A 20406-nucleotide genomic window follows, 5' to 3' on the forward strand; every position below is an offset into this window, starting at 1 on the left:
GTGCCGCCTTTTTAATTCCCCCGCACCTGCTCGTTGCCCCTCGTCCTCTCTTGGTTCAGCATCACAACCACCACCACCATCACCACATCCCTCGATTTTTACATTCGATCCATGCGCCGCCGGTTGCGCTAATTAAAATTCCCTCCAGCTTCTCGCCACTCATGCATCACGCCGCCACTAAATCGCGATATTGCAGATATTTAGAAAGGAACTCGATACGCGATGCGACCATTCATTCCGTCATTGTTGGAGCATAAATTTGAACACAGGATTTTTTAAATTGTGAAAACGGAAAATATAGATGGCTAAATTCAAATTCAAATGGGATGAGATAGAAAAGTATTCGGAATCCTCTTTTATCGATATAAAAGTTTTCAATCGGAAGGCTTATAAGTCACTTTTAGAGGCACTCTTATCGATAAACAAGGATTCAGAATCCGAGTCAAAACGTTCGAAATGTCCATTCCATTTCCATGGGAGCCATTTTCACGGAAATCCGTGAGACCCCTTGGATTTTAATTCGCGCACCTCGCGTGCTTTCTGTTTACAGTGGAAACGGCAAACTTGCCAGTTGGGCCGCCATCGTCGGTTTCCTAGTGATGATGTCTCTAGACGTTGGCCTAGGTTAAGGACATCATCCTCAGAGTAGTCACGGCGTGTCCACGCTTTTGCGTATGTGTAAAAATCATGTGGTAACGAGTGTTCACAGTCGCGATGAGGCGTCTCCTCGACTCGCGGCATTCATCGAACAATAGCGTCTTCTCGCGAAGAAGTTGTAAACCGAATGTGCTAGCGATAACGAATGTTCTCCAGTCCCGACATGTGTTTTTTATCCGCCATTATAGCACTTTATTCTTAAAGACTCAGGAAAATCGAACCACCAGTAGCGAAATAAGGAGTGTTGCCAATCGGGTTTGAGACGCACTCTCGTGATTCCTGATAGTCGTCGAGAGAAATAGATGTACAAAATCATATCATGTTGTAAAAACTATGTACGTTTGAATCTTGACTCGCTTATCCGTAACTTTATCCTTGATTAACACTACGATAAAGGTTAATTTGTGTAATGGCTCAATTCTTCCTTAAATCGGTAAATCTTTTTCTAGAATGTATTTCACATTTTGAAAATGTCTTCCTGATATCTTGATGACTGCAGAAGTTGAAGACACATAGCCTGGTTGACTGAAATCAAATATCAAAATTAATATCTATCAGGATTCACAGGAGACGGTTGCAATCGATGCAATCGCGAAAACTTTCAGTAGATAAAGCAATTAAAATAAAGCAATGTGCAGCGTCGAGAACTATCAAAAAGGAACAACATCCCGAGTAATTCTTTTTTATTGAATGGACATTAATTCCTTAAATAGAGACAAATTTATATATAAATTTTGATATATATTTTAGATAGAAGATTTTAGAAAGCTTAAAATTTTATTTGTTTTCGTAAATATTTTTCGGTCTTTTTTTTATATGATTTGACTCATATCAAGTTATGTAGACTGATCGTCCAAAACTGAAACGTCCAGAAAAGGGGGATTACCACAGGAAAGTATTCCTCATTTTCTGAAAGATTATTATTTTTCTAAAGAATTTGTTTTATTACTTAATCAAATAATAATACTTCCCTGAGTACCGTTAATATTCGCGAGACTTTAATTACGATTTGATCACGGAATTAGTTCGCTCTCGAGTCCGCTCGCATATTTCCGACTGCCCCCTTACTCATTCCACCTTAATGAGAGACCCTTTGTTGCGTAACGCAATTCTGTTCGCACATTTCTGAAACGGAGCTCTCTCTCTCTCTCCTCTCTCTCTCTCTCTCTCTCTCTCTCTCTCTCTCTCTCTCTCTCTCGAAAGAGTACGAATTTCGCAACTAACATGTGTCTCTCGTGCGCGCACGCAATCACCAACTGCGCTTTCGTGCCTGGTAGGTAGGTAAACTTATACGCATATTTATTGCGTTACAATGTGCCCTTTCTAATCACAACGCGCAACGATGCAATTTCGTTCTTGTAGCGACGTGCCGTTTATCCCGGAGCATGTAACGAGGTTGCCACTATATCCGTTGGCGCAAAAATAGATCACCTCGTGGAATCTGACACACGCCTCTCGTCTGCAGCATTTCCTTTAAAGAAACGTCTCAATGTCCAAGCTAAGCAGATCATTAGCCCTTTTTAATTTGAAATTACTCAGTCCTTTCCCCTATTACACAAAAATTATTAATCCACGGAAAATCAACATTTTAAATAATGACAAAATTTTTGCATTTATTATTAATCGATTTTGTTGTTTATTTTTTACATATTTGTTATCTATATTTGTTATCTTATTCTTAAAAAATGCAGTCATATTAATAAATTGTGAAACATAAATGAGTGATCAATGTGATTTGAAAACAAGAAGAAGAAACGTTATATTATATATAACGTATATTTTATATATATATATATATATATATTATATATTATATATATATATTATATATATATTATATAAAAAATAAATAGATAAAAAATACATAGATATATAATCTAATTTTTATCTTCACATTAGACCCTGATTTTCCTAATTCCCAAGTGTCCCTTTTTTATGCGAGCAAAATTCATTCTTAGCATGCAACGTTATAACGTTCTGGCTTTATTATATTAAGATCGTGCAAGTTGGGCTTATCGAGATTGATATTCCTCGATAAGCGCGTTCGTGATAGTTGAAAGGAAATAGATCGATCATTGATATCCGATTCTCGACGCTGTACGTTTCTATATAAGACATAGAGACATATATTTTGATACACACACTGTCGATAGACCATCTGAAGTATTAGCAATATACGTATCTCGGTATCCACGTATGTATAAAAATCATGATGTAAGAAGGCGAGGTGAAATCCTGTCGTAGATACGCGCTCAGCCAAAGCAACGGCAAACTTCTTGACGTAATCAGAAGTTGGTCCCAAATCTTGAAGTGCGATATGACTGTTGATGTCAATCAATACCTCGAATACGCCAGTATAATAAATTTCGCCTTTTAATTTCACGGATTGGGGACCAACTTTTTAATAAGTGTTCCACTACGTTGCCGCTATTGCGCGCAACGTTTACATCTTGTCCTCTTACTTTCCATCTTTAGAATTATATTTCTCGTATTAATTTTATCAAACAAACCATCCAGCTTCGCGGACGTCGAGATGCATCTCTCGTCCCTTATTGGTGACTTCAATAAATCGAGGGTTATGCATTTACCGAAACAAAAATGGCTGTTGTCATGAAATATATACTTTGCAGGACTAAGATTGTCAATTCTAAAAGTCAATTGGATCATTTCGCAAAGAATTTTAAATTTTCTCGTTGTCAGCGAACGATATACATTCTCTTGACGGTCCTCGATCTGGATGGTCGACGCGAGTTCAAAGAAAACCACCGACGCTCGATTTATATTAAATCAGTGCGTACGAGCATCAATCGTCTCGATCAACGTCAACAGCGCAGCATCACGTCGACGATCACGAGTGATGCTTTAGCGAAATGTATCTTCTGTAATTAATCATATAATTAACGCGAATTATATGATTCTTCGGATTATCATATTGTATCCTAGGTAGTTAGCACGGTCAATTGTAAAAGGCGAGCGGACGTTTATGTAAAATTGTTAAAACGCCTGCTTTGTTGATTTGCGCGATTAGTACTTTATCGAGGATAGCATACTTCCGTTAATTAAGATTATTCCAATAGCAAATATTATCTATTAATAGAAACGCGTTCGCACATCGCGCGAATTAGTCTTCTTTCTGGTAATTTTTACGGCCGGAAGGTGCGAGAGGGTAAGAATTTCCTGATTAAATTAGGTGCCTTCGTAACTTAATTAGGATCACTCGTTTAAGCGGAACATTTGGTGAATATACGGGGGTGAATAACGACTGTTTCATTGTCCGCCCGTTTTCATTGTCATACGTAGATTAAATTGATAATTAAGACTCCGGAACTTTACATGCTGCATATTCAAGGAATTTTCATTTATCGCGAACTTAATGCTGCAGTATAATCATTTTTAAAGATGTGCAATAAAGAAAAAGTGCACTAATGCATACGTAATAAAGCATAGCGCGTATATATATATAGAGAGAGCACCCGGAAATTTTCTTTTCCTTAAGATTAACTCATCGATCGATTCTAATCGATGAAAAACGGTGTATGTATCCCTTGACAATTCCGCTCCTTTTCCCGCTCACCTGAGATATCTGAGACGGTAATAGAAATTCTCTCCTATCATTACCCACTTACACTTTCAAAGAAATAAAGATTTTGGAGCAGCATCTCTTTTGTAAGAGTGATTGATACGAATGTAATAGGTGGTGTTACACTGGGAAGGAAGAAGGAGCGATTGTCGTGCGGACAAATCGTCGACGGTAAGTTATCCAAGTTCTCCGCTTCTCTCCCTCCCCTTCCCCCCCTCTCTCTCTCTCTCTCTCTCTCTCTCTCTCTCTCTTTCTCTCTCCATTGGTTCAGACGCGGTAAAGTGACGGTGTGCAATGTCGGCGCGGCGCATCCCCTCGCCTCGCGTCTCCCTCCCCGAGCAAGTTGCATAACCCGAGGAGAACCGAGACATGAATGGAGCCGAGCGGCGTGCGACAAGGACGGCTGCATCACCGGCTCGGTTTCCCGCTCGGTGCGACGAGTGCGAACGCGCGTTCGTGTGTTAGGCGATGGCAGGGCGCACTGACCGAGGAGGATGCCAGTTTGGATTGCAGTGGCGGATTTAGGAATAGACTCGTGGGCGCTCTCCCCGCGGAGCGCGCCGAGAGATGCGAGAGAGCATCTGTTTTTGGGGAGCGCTTAATATTGCAAGAAGCGGGGCGGCGACTTGCACAATCGATCGCGTATCGCGTGCGGAAACCACTTCCCCAAATAGATGGAAAATTCAGTAATAGAGTCGTGCGAAAGTTGAAACGAAAGGTTCAACTTATGTTAGCAAGTATTCTTAAGCTTACTGCAAGTCAGTTTGTTTTGAAGTATATTTCGAAATCGATTCTCACTATGAAGGATTAAAAGCAAAGGGCTATTGTTGAGTAGAAATATTCGCGTGGATTATTATTTTTATTATACTTTTTAAAAGAACAGTTTACGTCGGTATATATTTAACTCTTTAATTTTTCTTTAATTTGAATATAACGTAATAATGTTTGCCAGACTAAATCTGAGATCAGATAATCGCATGAAATATCAGATAATGTGAAACATGAATAATTTAAATAAGACTACTTTAGCTTACTGTATAAGGGATATATTGAGTAAAAATTGTCGGACATTCTTTTTAGCTACTATCCTTTTTTTCCGCGATCTATTGTCGACTTTCTTCTTCTCATCAAGTATAAGGCATAAGAAAGGGCAGCTAAAAAGAAGATCTAATAAGGGATAGAAGATCTTTACGAGGGGTGGCTTGAGGTTAATGTACCTAGAGCCGTTTGACGTGTGAATCCGCCACTGTTTGGTGGGAGACCGAGAACGAGAGAGACGTGGCGAACAGAAATGACGCAGTGGCCGGCGGAGGCCGGCGATGTGATGAGAGCGAGAGAGAGAGACAGACGAGGAGGAGGCATTCCGGTGGAACGGCGACGGTACACGTCCGTTTCCACGTAGCGAGAAGGATATAGAAAGAGGTACGTCCGCGCGCATCTGCCGCCGCCGCTGCTCGCTCGCTCGCTCACTCGCGGAGGAAACGAACAAAGACGGAAGCGGCCGGTCATCGTTAGAGAAACGCGGACCGCGTTTCTCCACCATGTGGCGGGGTAAAGGGACGAAAAATCCCGGGAAGCGAGGCACGATTAGAGATGCAGATGTGTGTGTGTGCGCGCGCGCGCAGCGAACGCGAGTGTGAAATGCAAGGTGCGAAAGGAAAGAGAATTTATCCTGTTTAGGGAAATTAGAATTCTGAGCGGATAACGATACATGATGAAATTTAAGATGCGATTAGCCGAAGATGCGCGGAAATTGTAGATTTCCGCGAGCGCGATACGGTAAAGAAGCAGAAGTTAATTAACTGCGTCAGATAGAGAAAATTAACTTATAACAGGTGCTATATAAACTTTTCGTTCATGTGCTGTAAATTCCATGATGTGGGTAAAGGGTTGAAAGGACGAGAATAAAAAATAATGACCGGGATGAGACACCGGAGGTGCGAAGGATGGAAAAAAAGAAACAGTGAGCAAAGGAAGACAAAATGAGGATAGAGGAAAGAAGAGACAAGAGGATATCGTCGGCGGTGCAATCGGCTCAGCTAAAGAGGACGGTCACATGGTCGGTGCGTCGGCGATATGCGCACCATCGCGAAATGGAATGAAGCAGGGCGGGAGGGGACGAAAGAACGGCAACGGCAGGAGGGTGGGAGGCAGGGTGCGGTGCGTTGCATAGGAAAGCCAGGACATCGGCGCTGCACCCGCCGGCAGTCGCACAATGCACTTTGCCCTGCGAGCCACTGTCGACATAACCGGTGCACGGCGCACGTGCAACGCGGCTCTCGATGTGCTGGATCTCTCCATCCTCTCTCTCTTTTTCTCTTTCTCTCTCTCTCTCTCTCTCTCTTTCTCGTTCCACCCTCGCTGTGATGACATTCGGTGACGACAGTGTTATTATTGTTGACATTCCCGTTGTTCCCGCTTCGTTGCACGACGTATCTTATCGATTAGCACAAGATCAGCCAGACTCCGTATTTTTCACCACGAGGGAGATGCGGTGGTACGGAATCTCCGTCGCAGTGCTAATACGCGATCGTCCGGATCTTCCAAATCGAAACAAATGTTCCGCGGAACGTAATAAACGTCAGCGTTTTTCCGCGTCGATGCGCGGAAACGAGGAGAAAAATTGAAAGATTAACATTTAACGTAAATTTAACGTAATTTTAGCTCGTAATATTATAGGGGTTTGTTGTAAAACGAGTAAAGTGTGACTTATCCCCCGAGTTTAATTCGAGTGTGTATTCGGATTTCTCTGACGATCTACTTCGGATTGCTTGCCCGTGGCAACGTCGTGCACGTCGAATTAGGAAATAGCCAACAAAATCGCCAACAAAATCGTGGTTCGCTGCACGTCGATACGCAAGGGTGCGTCCTAAAACGAAACTCGGCTCTCCGCGAGCATTAAGTATCCCGCCCTAGGACATTGTCCTTTTCCCTTCTCATTCATATTTCGCCCGCCTTGCTCGTTCCGTCCGTTCATCCAGCGTATCAACGTGGACCGATTATTATGCAATTTGTCGTCACATTTTGTACTCCTCGTACAATCTCCATTACGACACTCGTTATTGTTGCATTTTTGAACTTGCCGAAAGATACGCGTATTGATGTCGCTAACTAATATACACAAATATATTTTTCATAAGGAAAATCATATTTTGACAGATATAGTTATAGACATATCTTCCGATATAAATCATAATTTAATACAAATCATTGAAATAGAATTAATCTATCGATAGAGAAAAATTGTTATCGCACTTTTATTGCGTGTGAATTGTTTTTTATCGCGTCCGTTTCATCGAATATTATTCTTCCGAGTTCGAAACACGATACATCGTGCAAGATAGTTTATTTAATCGATTGCAATATAGAAGCAACAACATATTTTTTCTGAAATCAAAACGGAATTTTTTTTGTCGATTAAATTTTGCTCGGCAAAATAACGAAATTTCAATAGATCAATTAAAAAAAAATTATATTTATCCCTTATAAAGAAAACATGTAAGGATTATCAATCACTCGAATTGTAATGAGGAACTAATGGGAATCGTGTGTAACTTATCAACAACGTGGTACCATTTAACTCCGCTAATCGCCTCCACCATTCTCGTGTAGCAACGAACTTCCGACAAAAAATAATCACCGACCTCCACGAGTGCCGGAAGTCGTAGGAAGCCGTCAATTGTACGACAGTATCCTGCGACAAACTGTTATCAATCTAGCACGTCAAAAATAGGAAAATCGACTATGGCAAATGAATGTTTTTGTTTTCTCTTACGCGAGGATGTGCGGAAATAAGGTAGCGCAACGTAAGTATACATTGTTTCATAAGTATGTATATATAGCTCGTTTTATTAGAAGTCATTATTGAGAAACTGAGGAAATCATGTTTCTAAATTATACGCAATTAAAGTTACAAATTTATATAATTATAATATAATGACAATATGTAATGCAGTTCCCGTAAGAATGAAATTACTTTGTCTATTAAATATCAATTTCCAAGCAAGATATGTTTAGAGGATGCCTCAATTTTTAAAACGTCTTCTTGGGCAACTTTAATCCTGTTTATATTAAATCTTGACATGATTCTAATTGTACGAAATATTTTTTTCTACACACGCATATTACGACATATGCGCGATGTATATATGCGATGTGTGCTTGCTGTTACAGTGTTATAAATTTTTCCGAACTTTCTTTTTTCACGAAGTTTGCTCTCAAAATGTCGAAAGACTGATCTACGTTGCCGCTATTCTTAATGACATTTTTTTTTCCCAAGCTTTATGAAATGCATTATAATAGTTGAATACGCATAATGATTATCGCTATTTATTAACAAGGCAAAAAAATAACAAAAATTAATTGAATACCGGAAAATACTTTTAACGAACATAAATTTTTTTACTAACATTTTTATATTTATGTTGAACAAATAAAAAACCTTAAGACACTCTCATTCCTATATAATTAATGTTAATTTTAATACTCGAATTTTATGCAAATAATTGCAAATTATAATAATGATCCCATCTATTGTTTCTCGGAAGAATAATTACGTTTTATCAAAGAGAAATCATTAATTTACTTACAAACTAAATAATTTTATATTAAAAAATTTTGCAAGAAAAATTGCAAAAATATAATTTCCAACGAAACCATTTTCTTCAGGAAAAAGGATAAGCGATTCACGCAGAAAATCATCGAGCAAAAATGTGTGCGGCCTATAAATTAGCCTCTCGTATAACGAAGTCATGCCCCCGTCCTGCGTTGGTATTCGGCACATATACACGCAAACTTTCTACACTCGTATACTCGCTTTATACCGACGAGCGCGTGTAGGTTTATATATAGAAATAGCAGCAGCGGAACAGCACCGGAAGCGAAGGAGTTCCGCCCAAGCCTGAAAGGGTCACCGTACTTTGAAGAGCGAGATCTAAGACCGCGCGCGTACACTTGACGAGATTTTACGTGCTATTTCATTAAAGGCCATAAGGATTAAAAATTTACATGTTTGATATCTCGCGAATAAAATAGAAAAAAATATTCACAATAAAAAGGAATGCAATGTATGGAAAATAAAAGACGTAATGGCAAAAAGTAATAATAAAAAAATTGTTTCAGAAATTTAATATTTGCAAATTTAGAAGTTAATACTTAATTCTTTTCGTTCAAGATCAAAGTTATGTTATATTTGAAGAAACATAAATTTCTAATTTCTAATTTTATAAAGATGGAAAAGTTTCTCTTGACATTTAAATCCACTAAGAACTAAAAAAAATTCTGAAAAATATCTAAAAATATTTCTATATACGACTCAAAAATAAAGAAAATTTAAGAGAAAAATTGTATAATAATTTTAGCGAGCGAACAGCTGCAACTGTTAAAAGATAATCTAATCTTCTAGCGAATTCGAACATGAAGAAATCTAAAAATCTCGGGATGCGAAATCGTGCGATTCTTACCACGGAGAAAAAAAAAGAAAGAGGCAGAGAGGGAATTAGCTCCACGTTAACGGCCGCGCTTTTATTGCTACCGGCGGCGCATCCTCCGACGCTGCGCATCCGAGCCGAGCGGATGTCGGCGCCGGAGCGTTCGTTCCGGAGGCGCGTATTAACATTTTCTCGCGGGGGTAGGTAGGTAGGTAGGTACGCAAGAAAGAAACGGGCGAAGCCGTCGGTTCCTGTCGTTAACGGGCATGTGCAGACGTTTCCTCGCGAAACGCGTGACTTTATGAATGAAATCACTACGCGCGCGTAGCGACCGTGCGTGCGTGCGTGCGTGCGTGCGTGCGTGCGTGCGTGCGTGCGTGCGTGCGTGCGTGCGTGCGTGCGTGCGTGCGTGCGTGCGTGCGTGCGTGCGTGCGTGCGTGCGTGCGTGCGTGCGTGCGTGCGTGCGTGCGTGCGTGCGTGCGTGCGTGCGTGCGTGCGTGCGTGCGTGCGCCGTTTCTACGCGACAAGACGGTAGTCGCGCACGCATTTACTCGCTCGTTCTATGTAGGAAGGAAGTCAACACGGCGCAAGTATTGTCCGCCACGGCACGGAGAACGCAGACCGTCCACGTTGGACAATACTTGTGCGACAGGATGCCGCATTCAAGGAAGTGTAACTCGGTCCGCGTGAACGGCACTGCCGCCGCCGACGCCGCGTCGTCCGCACCGGGGTGCCCTTAATCGCGTGATGCATCATGCATTATTCATTATTTAATTAGACACCTTCGAATTCCAGGTCGATTCCTAATGAGCTCGGATCAGCAAGGTGTTGGCCCGGCGAATTTCCTTCTTATTATCATTATTTAGACTAACGCATTTGAAATAAGCCACTGTCTAGTGGAAGTACCGTTTCTCCTCGAAATTCATCAGATAGAGTCTCAAGTGAGCGTAGAAGAGTACACGAGATGAAATGTATAATAAATATAAACTATGTAATATGTAAATAAATACACGAGATATGTTTTTGATAAAACGCAAGATAATTCTTTTAAAAATTATTTTTATACTTTATCTCTCTCTCTTGGAAATTTCCTTAAACTGTTAATAGATTCGCCTTACAATTGAAAATTTCTATTATATTCCAAGAACTTCTTGGAACGAATTAAGAGAGGAAGAAGAAACGTTTTCCTTCGCACAATTGAAATTGACACCTGGAGGCCCTTGTATCGGGCCTCGGACGCGACTATTTTCGGAGACACTCGTCTTATTCATCGGCGCGGCATTTCTGGTCCCAGCGAAACCTTCGCGTACGCCCGTCCATTATTTTAAGACTCCACTCCGACACTCGAAAACGCTTCCCGATACTGCTGAAAGCCTAGAAAGATCCCCACCCCTCGGCGCCTCCTCCTGTTTATTATTCATCGCGAGCTGCCCGGCGCATCACTTCGCGCCGCATCGAAACGACAACGCACGTTCCAACTCGTCCGAAACAGCGTCGGGGCGCGCGTTAGGCCACGTCTCCGATCAAATTCTAGGCCGACGACTGGCGGCTCTATTTCTAAATCTACTTCTATTCTCTATTTCCATGCGACGGCGTCGCCACGACGAGTTTATACGTCTGCGGTATTTCGAGGAGACGGGCCCCGAGATGCTCGTACATCTACAGGGTGCCCCGTAACGCGCAAGTAAACTTCAAACTCGTCGGAATTCCCGGTATACAGGTTTCGTCATCGAAACATTTAACTTCGAATACCAGAAGAGTTCGCGAGATATTCTTTCTCACAAAAGAAAAAAAAAATCCGATTTCTACGATAAAAAATTTTTGGATTTGCGAATTCTGACAGTTTGTATACGCTATTGTCCCGCTGTTGCTTTTTCTATTCCTGAATTTTCTCGCTGTGACGCGATCTCATCGAGGACGACTAAATTGCTCGTTTGTGCTAATGCACTTGATATCATCTAATAGGCTGTTATGAGAACCGTCGAGATAAAATGATGCTCTCTATTCTCAACGGGAATTCCTTGTGTAATCGAATCTCTTATATATTTGCTGTGTCTCTTAACTTTATTGCTTTATCCCGAATTAATTTCCTTGATCTTCAGTTTAATTTTTAACATCTAAATCGAAGTGCATCGATAGTTTTCAATAAATGATTTTAATTAGCTATATATTACTTCAAAATCATAACTCGAACGCATTAGACGGCGAAAACTCTTTTTTTGTAGGTCAATAAACCCTCTGCTCGAGAAAATAATTAGCAGAAACTAACGCGCAATTAAAATTTAATTTATACGCTTGCTTTAATTACGCGATAGTCTATTTTTCTTTTATAGCTGTATAAACCAATTATGTTAAAAGGCCAATTGTATTAATGCTGGGTAGATGCTTGTCCAGAGCGCGGTATTGATCAACATGAAGTGTATTACGTCTTATTAAACGTATTATTTCTTATTAAACAATTTCCCGCTTGTCCCCTACTTTCTTACAAAATATCAATTTACGATTCGCCCGTAGATATATGTCTCCTTCAATATGCATTATTGTACCAGGTCACAACGATCGATGCACCGTAAACCCTCGTTCAATATTAATTCTCTAGTCGATTATGCTTTTATTAGAAACTTTAATAGAAAAATGCTGCCTCGTTTTAACACGATGTTGATAACTCGAAGCCTTAAAAATCATTTGTTTTCCTTCTTACCTCGCTTCTTCCTTTGTTGTTTCATCGCGAACGAGGAAATCTCAGTTCCGCGAATGTAAGAGAAACGATTGGAAATACCGGGTATACGAAATACACACGGACGTGTATTAGTCGCCACCTGTATTGTCGGCTTGCATCCGACAAAGATAGACCGCCGCTAAAATACTCATGTTAAACCGCGGCGAAATACTCATGTTAAACATTTCCGCGAGAACGTAATCGTGTTCGATCTTTAGCAATTAGCACCGCCAATGGTTATTAAACGTCGGTGCTTTCCACGTAAACATCACGCACGTACGTAAAAACACCAATAATCGTGGCAGGTATAATCCCTTGTCGTTACGACTACATGTAAATACGCAATGTGAATTGATGTTCACATCAGATGGCCTGGGAATGTATCGTGTATCGTCCATGGATACATACCCGTAAAATCTCATCGAGTATTTTGCGAATACAGCGAGAATAGTTTTCGAAATTGCACTAACAAGAGACCTGTCACAAGTGGCCGAAAGTAATTCGATTCTCCTTGAAATATGTTGTTAAATACAAAAATCTAAGAGATAAGTATTTTTTTTTATATCGACCCAATTTGAGATTTAAGAAATAATCTTTAATTATTAACGAAACGATGAGATACATAAAAAAAATGTTTTAAACGAAATTTTTATGATTTTTTTTATGTATGTTATATAACGGTATATTTAGATTTCCTGAAAACTTTATAAAGCACATAAAAAAGGTACATTACAAACGTTATAAAGTACATAAAAGTTTTATCTAAAACATTTTTCTATACATCGTACGTTTTATTGATTGGGATTAAATATAAGCGTTAGTTTTGAGAGGTTGTTTATCGCTTAAATCTCCAAGTTAGATTGATATAAAAAAAAATAGTATCTCTTAGATATTTTTTGTTTATATATTTAAAAAGAATCAAATCGGATCCGAATAGTTGTGATTTCTTATAAAAAGTAGAAAATATAAAGCAAATATGAGTAAAATTTTCAACAATGAAAATACAATCAATACAATGAATGCCAATCCTTTGTACCACATATAGATCGAATGTATGTAGTTTTCCTTCGGAAAAACCAACAATTTTCTCTCTTCTCTATCTTTTGTCCGTACTTCTTTCTTTTGTCATACAGTGTCATTTGCCTATCGTTTCTACAGATTAAAGCTACAATGGTTGCGCATGTTTTCTTTTCGTTTTTAGAATCGTCCCTTCATAATTCATGAGTGAGCTGAAACTCGCCTCGACATTGACTTGACGCAAATCGTATTTCATTGACCCAGCGTTTCAGTTTTATATTTTACACATGCAACACGGTGCCTTTCAATCCGTCCAGTGACTCTATAAACCGGAGTCCTACCGGAATTCTCGGTCAAGTCAACTTAACACAGCCTATCCTATTTTGAAACCGTAAATATCGAGCAACGCGAGACGACACGCGAATAAATAATTGTGTATAAATTACGCTCGAGTAGAAGACAAAAATAATGTTTGAACGAGAATTGTAGTGGACATTATTGCTGGCTGAAAATCATACATTTATTATTAAATATAGAACGCGATCGCTTCTCTATTTTGTGCTCAAGGAAATTTTCGGAGAAAAAAACAGAAATGATGGTCTCATCTCGCGATGGTCTCATTTCAAAAGCTAGTTACACGATTAGAAGAACACGTCATGTCACATGTAAAAGATGACAATCATATAATATAATAGCTCTCTTATGTTTACAACTAGAGGAAGTTCGCAATCTTTGATCTTCTTCAGCAACAATTGATTCGGTAAATAACAGTATCTGAATGCAATTTGAAAAGTGAAAGAATTATTTTTTTATATAAATTTTTATGTAATTATTGTCACTAAAAATCTAATTATATAATTATAAATACAATTTTATGTAAGACAATGTAAGTTTTTACCGTTTCGTAAAATTTTCTAAACTTGCTATCATGTCATCTTATTTGTATCGAGCATTTAAATCATCAAGACGAAATAATGTACACGATTCTACTTTTGTGAAATCTCAAGACATTTCTGCAACAGAATTAATTACAGTACATCAATACGAAAGTTTGTTACGTAACTTTAGTCTAATCTTAGTCGTAACATTAAGCGTGAAAGAGACGTCCTTATAAATATGTGATATTAATGTTCTACGAGTCCCGTCACGAAACACATGTTGCTTTGAAATATTTGCGTTCGTATCGTCAATCATGCAATATTGTACGTTGTTCCAAAGACGATATTCCTCGTAATATAAACATTGTGTATTACATCGTGATATTTTTGTTATTATTCCGCGGTTGCGCACGCACGCGCGCACGCACACACTCACAGCACGTGCGGCACGCCAATACAAATTTCATTCTCCGCTATTTTTTCGCTTAGAATACATTACCGCTGCTAAGTTCTCCATTTAAATTATCGAAAATCACTAATATTCGTGTCGTCGATTTTTGACAATGTAGATTAATTTTAATTTATTCTTCAACCTTTTTTAATTTTTAGAACTAAATAAGACAGAAAGCCATGAGTTAAATTTTGGCTTAAAACATCGCTGCTGATTCTCCGTTTAAACTATCGATTTAATGTGTCGATTTTTATAACAATAGACTAGATTAATTTTTATTTACCTGATAGCTTTTTCTAATTCTTAGAAATAAATGAATGATAGAAAGCCATTTAAATCGAGATTAAAATTAATTTACATCGATATAAATGGACATAAGATTTTCATGCGAAATACGTGCGCGACGACGCTCCGTGTCCGTTCGGCCACGGGAGAGAGTGAGAGATTACCGTGTTTCCCGACCTCGTGCGTACCTCCTCCTTGCCCGCGCACGCTCCGCGGCAATGTGTCGCAAGGCGGTCGCGCGGTAGCGGAGTGCGCGAAGGAGGGAGCGAGACGGAGGCAGAGGAGTTGCCGAATGTCGCCGAACGGCGTAGAGCGCGGCGGCGCGTGGTGGGAGGGAGATGGAAGGACGGAACGTGTGTGAGCGAGAGAGGGGATCCGCGAGCGTTCGACTGTTCCGCTCAGTCCTCGTCCGTCCGCCAGCCGGTAACCTTTCGTAGACGCGCGATCGACAACTCGCGCGCCGCTTCGCCGAAAGATCATTCGCTGTATCTATCTCTACGAAAACGTCGTTTTTTTTTCTTCTCGAGCTCTGCCACGTGATAAGGTCCTGATAACGAAAGATCAATCGGATCTATCGATCTCGACGCGTCCGACGTTTCAAGCGCGATCTCATCGAGATGCTTTTCGCGAAACTCGCGTGGGAGCCTGCGCCTACCGTCACGGCCGCCATTTCTGTTTTCCGGGACCGTTTGGATTTCCTCCGTAACAGTGCGTCGCGGGACTTGACGACTACGACAGTCACGGAAGACGGACGCGGAAGACCGGCGGCGGCCACGAGAGAGAAGGAGGGGAGAATGCAGGAAGACGTCGGCAGCTGTCATTGAAAATGTCATGAGTGGAGGTATGTATCCGTATAATGCGCTATTAGTGCGAAGGGAGAAAAATGTCTGCCAGCGGAAAGCGCGCGTGATACGCGGGTACGATTCGTTCATGAAACGCTCGCCGGAATTCCGTCACTACCCGTCCCCTTACGTCAACTCGACGTCGCAGGAAATTGATGAATCGCCGGCAAACGAGCGAGCGAGCGAGCGAGCGAACGAGCGGGTGGCCAATAACACGACTTATTTCGGTGCGAACCAAAAAGGAGTCTTGCAACTTTAATAGATTCAAATAGCGACATATGAGTTCAAACGGCGAAACGCGCAATTGAATAAAATAATCAAGTATGAGGAAAGTGATCTTATGCCAATTGTTACGTTATTATAACAAATATTGGGATAATTAGGACGTAAAAAAATTGAGACGTCATACATTCAAATAAAAAAAAAACATTTAGATTAAATTCCTAAATCCCTAAAAAAACATTTAAATTAAACAATGTAATATAATATGCCGAACTTACAATTAATAGAACAGAGAATGGAGAAGGTAACTACTCGGTGAATTCGAGTCTGTTAATTTTTATTGAATTATATATATATATATATATATATATATATAAAAATTCGGAATTAATTAATTTATATCACGAACTATGTATCGTTATTTAAATGAAATTTAAAATAAATTTTTAACGGTGGATTTATAATGATATTTTTTTTTAAATATCTCGTCGATAATTTGCTGAATAAAAAGATTAGTGGAATTTACTGTTGAAGTTGTGTGAACGGGAGTTATCAAAATGTACGCGCCAATGTGCGTGCGTGCGTGCGTGCGTACGTGCGTGCGTGCGTGCGTGCGTCGTGCGTGCGTGCGTGCGTGCGTGCGTGCGTGCGTGCGTGCGTGCGTGCGTGCGTGCGTGCGTGCGTGCGTGCGTGCGTGCGTGCGTGCGTGCGTGCGTGCGTGCGTGCGTGCGTGCGTGCGTGCGTGCGTGCGTGCGTGCGTGCGTGCGTGCGTGCGTGGTGCGTGCGTTCGTGCGTGCGTACGTCACCGAAGCAGAGCAACGGTATGCGACACGTCACTAAATCGCGTTGACAGTTATACGAGCTGGTCTTTCGCGATCTTATAGCTTGAAAATTCCGTCCAAGTAGATACACGTAGGTGCCAATTATGGCCCTCGTTCATGGTAGTTTCCCCGCGGAAAACTGTGCGGTTATAGTCGCAAATCGAATCGACTATAACGCGAATTTATATTATGTACATCTCAGTTACGAGCACACGAAGGAAAAGCTTGGGGACGCACGTGGTTTGACTGCGTAAAAAAAGCGGCGCCTTTCGGACGCGACGTTTATTTGACTTTTTCGCTTGTATATCTAAATGAGTCGACATTATTCCGTTGATTAGGATCTCGGAAAAAAGAACAACGCTTATAAAAGAACGGATGCTTTGCTTTATGTTTGCTCGTCGTAAATACGTGCGCGTTTCAGACTTATGTACACGTATGACTGTTGGAATTTCAAAGCACGGATTTTGATGGCGGTCGATAAATTTGTTTTATAAGGGCTAAGTAGGTCAAGGATCGAGAAGCGTTATCGCGGAATCAAACTATGTCGCTCGTAAATCATACGTGTGTAAATGGGAATTAGCAATGAGCATGTATATAACGCGCAATCTCGAAAAAAAAAAAAAAAAACGAAGCGGGAAGCGAAGGTGGAAGAAATGCAGAAAAGTACATTAAAAGAATCGAGAAAACGGTTATTTAATAATAACAATTACAAGGTGGTTACCGATTACACCCAATGTAGGTATAGGCCGTTAGGTAGATGGCTAAGACAAGCTTTGCTTGCTGGCTCTTTTGCATAACTAGGTCTTTTGTCGGCAGTAAGTAGCGCAATCCGCGGCGGGCTGCATTAGTTATGATAAAGTTTCATTACTTCCGACAGTTTCGATAAAGATAGATTCGGGGACGTGACATGCCGATCTCTTAAATCTCTTAAATCTCGACGCTAAATGACGCGATAAACTGGAACCAGAATAAGCTAAACTAAATTATCTTTCCATAGAAATTATTGAAAGTTATTCTCAATTATTATTTAATGCGGGCGAACGTTCATTGATTCAGGAAAAGGAATTTATCAATCGGAATTTTCGTTTTCGCGCTTTTACCACAAGTGACAGGGACGAGAGATGAGGGAGGGGGTGGGGGGGAGGTATAGTCGAAAACAGAGGGCAGGTCTGGCCAGAGAGGGCACGATGGAATCGCGCGAAGCGGCGATTACGGCGAGTGTGCCTTTATTTAGACGGGCAGCCGTCGATCGAACAGTAGTTTCCGATGTTCCTCGAGCGAGGAGAATTAACAACTCGACATTCAAGCGTCCGTGAAGAACGAGCGATGAGATCGAAGAGGTGAACGCACTGGCGCGAAATTTACGTCGGGCTGTGCGCGTGTGTGCGTTACGCACGTGCGTGTTCGCGCTCGCTCGCTCTCACACGCGCGACGGTGTGCACGCGTGCGTGGGACCGTTTGATCTTTGCGAATGGCGCGAGTACATCCGCGTATTATTAAATAGATAACGGCCATAAATTTGGCCGGGTTACATAAAGAGGCGCAAAAGTGCGCGTTAAGGTCCGACCGTTCTATTTCTGTGCCGGCGACCGGGACGCGTTCTAGGACAGTGGTTCTCAATCGCATTTTCCGGCCTCCGTTTCGGAATCGGTAGTCCAACGCTACCTGCTGGATTTCCATTTGGCGAATATCGAACAATGAAATTGCAATGAGTGATCAGTATATCTTGTGCATAATAAATCGCAAGATCGCGCCGCAGGATTTACAGGAAGTTGGCAGACAATTGAATGGAATATTGCTTAATGTCCTCATTTAAATTACAATCACTTTCTCAAATTAGTTTACCTGTTAAATATTTTAAATTTTACGAAAGAGATAATGGGAATGCACTTGTTATCGTTTAAAGTTATCACGAGTTTGATACTGGCAATTGAATAATATATACCTATGTTATATAATAATTAGTATACACACATTGCTTGGCGCGAATCAGTTCATAGGAATTGTGAAAGATCAAGAATGTTTTGAGACACTAAATTTTTCACATACACACTTAAATTTTTTTGATATTTACACACACACACACACACACACACACACACACACACACACACACACACAGTTACCAATAATTACATTATTGTAATCGAGATATATATATATATACATATAACATTTTTCATTAAATCGGCGCATGTTGCTTGGCGAATAGATAACTTTTAATTTTTACGAATAAGACGAAATCTTTTAACTCGATTCTGATTTGGCGACTTTTTATGGATTGCCAACATATAGATAACGCGATATGATCTTCGAAACACTCGTACGTAATTCGGATCGTGCGTACGTAAGTCACAAGTCGTTTCCGCGGCTCGATAAGAACGCCTTGGTGCGATTAGAGAGCCACTGAATGAGAAGGATACGAATGGGAATAAAACGCGTGTTCGCGCGGTTATCGCTAAGTCTGTTTGCTTTTTATCAACGTCGTGCGCGATAATTTCTTCTCCAAATTGCGAGAGCCACGGCCGAGTGACTACACGTTTTTACTACGCATTCTCGCGCACAGATGCGATCGCGCTATTCTTTCTCGCCTCTGCCGTGACACAGCGGATTGATTGCCAATCTGACATGTACAGGAATGATTTATTATTGGTACACCGAATCTGATTTGAATAACTTAGACGAGCGAATGATTATTAGAAATTCCGAAACGGTATTGCTAGACGGGAGTATCGTAATAAAAAGCGAGCTATCTAGGCAGAACCGTTGAAGGAAGTAAGAAGGACGCGCGGGAAAGAGGGAGAAAGAGGAGTGATATCCATATCGTGTTTCAAAAGAGGTACATATCCGCGTTACAGAAGAATGCACAGGCATGAGAAACATCTCATGCCTGTGTAAAACGAAAAGATCTACCTCTCTTTCTCGTCATACATAGATTTTTCCGCGGCGCCACATTATTGGCGAACGTCCAACCGAGGCGGCAGCCCCGTACCTCGTCTATTTTCGTTGATTCCGATCTTCCTGAAAAGCCAGCCCAGCAAACGGGTCGCGCTCGCCCTCGATGCTCCTTCCGCCAATGGCATTTAGCGAACGCCGCCGTCGTGGCGACCGCGCGCGATTAATACCGCTATAAAGATGACGATAATCGTGACGAATCGACGTCGCGCATAACGAGCGCTGCAGATAATAAAGAGACGATACTCTGCGTATCTATCTCGCTCCGATTCTCCGACGTTCAGAACTGTCGTTCCATACCGCAATGCTCGCGGTGACAAAAGCAAGTACACAAGATTATAAAAGTTTTTTTTTTTTCTGAGATAATCGCGTGTACGTATTTATTGAAAAATGAATTTGTCCATTCCGCAATTCTAAGTTAAATCTGTTTTTAGATAATTTATTATCTTCGTCTCAACTCAAATATTTATTTTAATTCTATCAACATTTCTGGAACTTAAGAGCTTTGAATATTGCAATTATATAGAAAAATTAATTTTTTATTTAATTA

General features: G+C 40.7%; 1 protein-coding gene across 2 annotated transcripts in view; it reads left to right on the forward strand.

Moving 5' to 3' along the window:
- Positions 1-4315, forward strand: part of Zip48C (Zinc/iron regulated transporter-related protein 48C) — a 32790-nt gene extending 28475 nt beyond the window's left edge. For both annotated transcript variants that reach the window (XM_011640393.3, XM_011640394.3), the window contains exon 6: positions 551-4315. In XM_011640393.3, coding sequence (XP_011638695.2) covers positions 551-629 — 79 coding nt within the window. In that variant the 3' untranslated portion in view covers positions 630-4315. The remainder of the gene's footprint in view (positions 1-550) is intronic.
- The last annotated feature ends 16091 nt before the right edge of the window (positions 4316-20406 follow it).

The sequence above is a fragment of the Pogonomyrmex barbatus genome, unplaced genomic scaffold (assembly GCF_055798465.1).
Source record: "Pogonomyrmex barbatus isolate J1 unplaced genomic scaffold, ASM5579846v1 scaffold12, whole genome shotgun sequence".
NCBI classification, from domain to species: Eukaryota; Metazoa; Arthropoda; class Insecta; order Hymenoptera; family Formicidae; genus Pogonomyrmex; species Pogonomyrmex barbatus.